This window comes from Rutilus rutilus, assembly GCF_951802725.1.
Source record: "Rutilus rutilus genome assembly, chromosome: 3".
In the NCBI taxonomy this organism is placed as follows: domain Eukaryota; kingdom Metazoa; phylum Chordata; class Actinopteri; order Cypriniformes; family Leuciscidae; genus Rutilus; species Rutilus rutilus.
Window position 1 is genome coordinate 9,517,267 of NC_140211.1, and position 5,862 is coordinate 9,523,128.

General features: G+C 40.3%; 1 protein-coding gene across 1 annotated transcript; it reads left to right on the plus strand.

The window, feature by feature from the left end:
- Positions 1–2,386: 2,386 nt before the first annotated feature.
- LOC311287439 (putative nuclease HARBI1) lies at positions 2,387–5,064 on the plus strand (the record flags this gene model as incomplete). The annotated part of the gene is made up of 3 exons (XM_084404308.1): positions 2,387–2,998; positions 3,938–4,771; positions 4,861–5,064. Exons 1-3 carry the CDS (start codon positions 2,867–2,869, stop codon positions 5,062–5,064), a joined length of 1,170 nt encoding a protein of 389 aa, XP_084260434.1. The 5' UTR covers positions 2,387–2,866.
- Between the last annotated feature and the right edge of the window lie 798 nt (positions 5,065–5,862).

The window sequence follows — 5,862 nt, forward strand, 5'->3', positions numbered from 1 at the left end:
GAAGAATGGAGGAGGTGGTGTGATGGTGTGGGGGTGCTTTGCTGGTGATACTGTTGGTGACTTAATTCAAAATTGAGACCAAACTTAACCAGCATGGCTACCACAGAATTATGCAGCAACATGTCATCCCATCTGGTTTGCACTAAGTGGGGCCATCATTTGTTGTCCAACAGGACAATGACCATAAGCACACCTCTAAGGTTATGTAAGAGCTATTCGTCCCAGAAGGAGAGTGATGGAGTGCTGCATCAGATGACCTGGCCTCCACAATGACCTGATCTAAACCAACTGAGATGGTTTGGGATGAGTTGGACCGGAGAGTGAAGGAAAAGCAGCCAACAAGTACTCAACACCTTTGGGAACTCCTTCAAGATGGTTGGAAAGCCATTCCAGGTGAATGCCTCACGAGGATGACTGAGAGAATGCCAAAAGTGTGCAAAGCTGTCATCAAAGCAAAAGGTGGCTACTTTGAAGAATCGAAAATATAAAACATATTCTGGGTTATTTAACATGTTTTTGTTGACTACATAATTCCATATTTGCTCTGTCATAATTGCAATGTCTTCAGTTAATATACAATGTTGAAAACAATAAAGAAAAACCATTGAATAAGAAAGTGTGTCCAAACTTTTGACTGGCATACATACATACATACATACATACACATACACATACACACATACATACATACATACATACGTACACACACACACACACACACACACACACATATGTATTTCAAACACCTTAGCAAACACACAGCCACTCCCTGGCAGTGGCAACTACACGACACTCTTGCATTATGACAGTGACTTTTGCAGGGACAAAAATCTAATTTTATCAGTTCTCATAATGTCCTGGCAACAAACCCTGAGTTACTGCAGACATGATCGCTCTCTCTCAATCTATCTGTCAGTCAGTGGTGTTGTGTATTATGTGCGCATCAGTGATGCCCTGTCTATGTGTGGTGATAATCATGATACAAACTGGCCTTCATAGTTACAGGAGAACAGAATGGAGTTTGTATCTGATGTTTGAATCTGAAATCAGCGTGTGATGGAGTGTGTGTTTGTGTGTGTGTGTGTGTGGCGCAGACGTGGAGAAAATGCTTCGCTGATTTGTATGGTAATACCGCCTGTTCACGCAGCGGGTTCTGCCTCCTGAAACCATCAGAAAGAGATAGAGAAAAAGAGAGAGAGCAGTGGAGACGTGAGTGGGTCGCAGGTCAGTAATGTCCACAACGGTGAATGTGTGAATGGATGTCTGCTCACCTATATACTGTATGTGTGAGATGAAGTATGGACTACCATAAATCCAATCTTAGCTTCATTATAAGTGTGTTGCATGTGTGAGACAGGGTGCTATATGCTGAAATACATGGCTTCCCTATGGATGCCATATCTTCTTCTCTTTCTTTCCCTGGAGTGGGCTATTTACAAAGTTTGAGTCCTAAGGGAATATCGACCATCTTCTAGCCACCAAATAAACACCTTCTGGTGCCTGTCTTCCTGTCAGTCTGTCTGTCTGTCTGTTTTCGGCTCTCCACCTGCGAGATGTGAGCCTCCCACCTCTTTTTCATCTGCAGCGTTTGCTCTCCCTGTCTGTTTCCTCACACTCATCTTCTCTCTCTCTCGAGGGCTGAGATTGAATCAGCGCCTTGACCCTCAACACAGCACCTGCGCCTCTTCAAATGACTAACCTGAAGAGGAGGAGGGAAAGAATTATGGGTAGAAAGCGTACTATGGCGCCTTACGTGCACAATAGTTTCATTTCCTGCTATATTGTGACTGGTTCATTCAGGGCTTTTCAGTTCCTGAAACAGAAACATTCATTACGTTGAGCGAATCAGTGAGGGATCGGACTTGTCTCTGGTCAAAGGAAAGAATAAGCACAAATGAGATCTCGTCAGTGTCTCAGTTGTTTCTCCTAGACAGCTATGAGATTGAACTGAGAGCAGATGGAGAGTGTTCTGCTTCTCCTATGAAAAAGACCCTAGCAATGTCATTTCTTCTCTAGAGAGAAGAGATCTCAAAAAGGCTGTCATCTTTTTTTCCTAAAACAAGTTTTAAATATTTCTCCTAAAATAAGTAAGTATCTACATGAAACATAACAGGTCTACGTCTCCTGAAATATGGAAAAAAAAGAGGAAAAAAAAGAAAAAAAAAGTAAATGATAGGAATTGAATTAATTATAATTATGTATATGCATGTATAAATAAATGTATAATAAAAAAATAAAATAAAAAGTTAAAAAAATATATAACAAAAATAAAAAATAAATAAAGTGTAAAAGTTAACCAATCTGTAATAAAGCACTAAATATATATATATATATATATATATATATAAAATATAAAAATATATAAACAAACTTTTAAGTTAGAAGCAATTAATCGATTTGACAGCATTTGTCTATTTATTTTTATTAAAAAAAAAATAGAAATGTAAAAATTAACCACTCTGTAATAAAATACTAAACAAGTAAATAAATACATACATTTAAATATGTATATACACACACACTGTCACAGTGGTTGCGGGAAGGCAAACACAGACGAAGATAAGAAATCCAAAATGACAGGTTTGATGGTAATTCTGGCAAACAGACCGGTAGCAACAGACACTAGCTGTGTCCCAAAGTGAAGGCTGCGTCCTTCGAAGGACACGTCCTTCTAAGGACCCAGCCTACCCAGCCTTCCCAGCCGTCGAAGGACCCAGCCTACCCAGCCTTCCCAGCCGTAGAAGGACGCTCCGAGTCTAGCCTTCGTTGGATTGTAATTGCCACCAGGTGTTCCCCATTATGCTGTCGCCTAGCAACGCTGCGATAGGAGAGCTGCCATCATACAAGGCATCAATTACAAATAAAAATGGAGCAAGAGCAAGACTACATAATTTTATTTTTCTTATTTTATGTTTTACTGGAGGAGATGATGGGGATGTTTCATCCCAGTCGGCGCCGCCGGGTGATGTATCTCCGGCTTTGTCAAGACCGTGGCCAGGTAAAGTAAACTGGTTTGCTGCATCCTAATTCAGAAGTTGCGTCCTTAATTGCTGGAGTACATAAGTTGAGACTGTACTTGAGTCATGTTATGATAGGCTACTTATGAAAATACAAAATACACATAAAGCTGTTCAAATGTTTAGTTATAGGCTAAGTTACCTTACGAAGATGCGATTTTTATGTAGTTTTATTCTCTTGATCATGGTGATCTTATTCAGGCATGTTTCCAGCGTGCTTTCTTTTAACGCAGTCGAAGCATAAAACGCAAAACAATAAATAAACACAGTGAAATATACTTCTTAAATAAATACAGTGAAATATACCTCTTTAATTAATATATATAGGTAGGCTACTCCCGCTCGCCTTCGGATGCAGCCTTTTATATGGCATGATGCATCTGTATAGCAACATTTCCTTAAAATTGTGCTCGTTTCATTTTCAAAATAACCTGTGGTTGACTGTAAGCAAGTACATTCGTTAAGTATTCACATACAAATGTGAAGTAATGAGGGTTTTTTTCTCTTTCACAGGACAGCAACACTACAAAACCATGGTATTTTACAATATGATAACTTGTTCTATAGTAAACTATTCAACAGTAAATTAAAATATAACTACCTTCAACATATTCAGAATTAAAATGCAACATACACATAGCCAAGCAGTAATATGAATGTAACAAAATATCTAAAAACCCTGACAAACAGTTTTTTATGCAGAATACTTAACTGTTCTTTTACTCTTCATATCTTAAGTAAATTAAATACAAGTATGCAAGATAACACTTGTACATAAGTAAGGTTTTATATATAACTACTAAAATTTCCCCAATGTGCCATTAATACTTACTAAAAGTATTTTAAGTATCACTATATCTTCCAACAATTACTTTGTCACAACTTTAAACAATCTCTCTTTGTTTGTTTCCCTAAATCAGACCAGACCCCTGTACTGCAGGATAAACCTGAATGTCCCAGTGCTGGACAGGTTTTTTAGTGAGATGGACACACGACCTGATTTTCGTCTGAGCAGGGAGGCCCTGAGAGTGCTGCTGGACCTGTTGAGAAGTGACCGGCAACACGGATGGGGTTCCACAATAGAGACCCTGGTATTTCTTTTCTGGCTGGCGTGTGGTACATCATACAGGGTCGTCTCCAGAGCATTTGATATGCCTCGTTCCACTGTCCACCGCATTGTCCACCGGGTCGCTGAGGAGGTGGTGGCCATCTGCCACCAGGTCATTCGGTTCCCCAACACCCCAGAAGACCTGGAGGCAGTTTGCCGTGGCTTTGCAGGGCTGGCCAGACACAGAGCTTTCTTGAAAGCTGCTGGAGCAATCGACGGCTGCCATGTCCGCATCAAGCCTCCAAGCGGCCCTGATGGTCAATGCTACAGGAACAGGAAACTGTTCCCGTCCATCATCCTCCAGGCTGTTTGTGACCATCAGGGCCGCTTCATTGACACCTACGTGGGCTGGCCGGGGTCAGTGCATGACGCACGGGTGCTCCGGTACAGCCCACTGTACAGGAGGTCAATGTACCCTCCTCCAGGGCACTTCATCCTCGCAGACGGAGGGTACCCATGTCTCCAACACCCACTCCCCCTCATCACTCCCTACAAGAGGCCAGTACGAGGTGTGGGAGCCCAGCGCTTTAATCTCCATCATTCCAGGGCACGCTCCATTATAGAGCGTGCTTTTGGGATGATGAAGACCAGGTTCCGATCCATCTTCCTGAAAGCGCTGGAGGTGCACCACACCTTTGTACCTCATGTAAGTTAAATGAAAAATACATTTGCAAAAAACATAATTAACTTCTTTCTTCCAGACCATATCAATTTTTATTTATTTTTTTTTTTCAGGTCATCACAGCCTGTGCCATCCTCCACAACATCTGCCTTGGGGTTGGTGACATCATGGCCCCGGAGGATGAGCATGAGGAGGATGATGCGGAGGATGAGGGGGAGCATGTTTTGGAGACGGTCAGTGGGGCTCCCTGGCGTGACCAGCTCTCTGCAGAGGTGTCTGCCCTGGAGGAGGTTCCCATTGACCATGACTACTGGTAACAGGCAAGTCAGAGAAGTTTAAAGCTATAATGGCCAAAACCAAAAATTTATTTACATAGAATGGGTTTACATGTTGAAATTTTTGATGCTTTGATTTGAGGATGAGAATTTATTTTATTCTTCCCTCTTTTTGAAATGATTCAGTGACATGGCAGCCGTCAATTGAGTCAGCCCTGCAAACCTGTTGTTAGACAATGCAGTGGACAGTGGAAATTATGCAGTCAAACACTCTGGAGACCATCCTAGATGATGTCCCACCAACCGTCAGAGAGGCCTTACCAGGGTCTCTATTGTGGAGCCCACCGGGGTCCAGCGGCACCACCAGGGTCTCCCTGCTCAGCTGAAATCTTGTTTTATGTACTGTTCATTTATGTACTGTTCATTTAAATTATGTTGTCAGATGATATTTAAGTTATGTTGTAAATGGTTATTTATTATTTATAAAACGTTATTTATCTATATAATTATTTATTTTTTCCAAATGTTATTATTGTATAAAATATTGCCTGTCATTAAAAAAAATAAGCAATGTCAAGAACAGTTCCTTTTTATTTCATATCCCAACACATCAAGTTACTTAAATAAACAATGCACAGAAATGGAACAAAAGTAATGTTTATTATTCATTTTAAATAAACTGTACACAAGTTTGGAAAAAAATAGATAATTTAATATAACTTAGATTACAAAAATAAACTGTACAAAACTTAAGTTTGCTCTTTACATTTAATTTAAATTAAAATTCCTCATTTATATATACATAAAAAAAAAAAACTATTTCTCCACCATGCGCTCAAG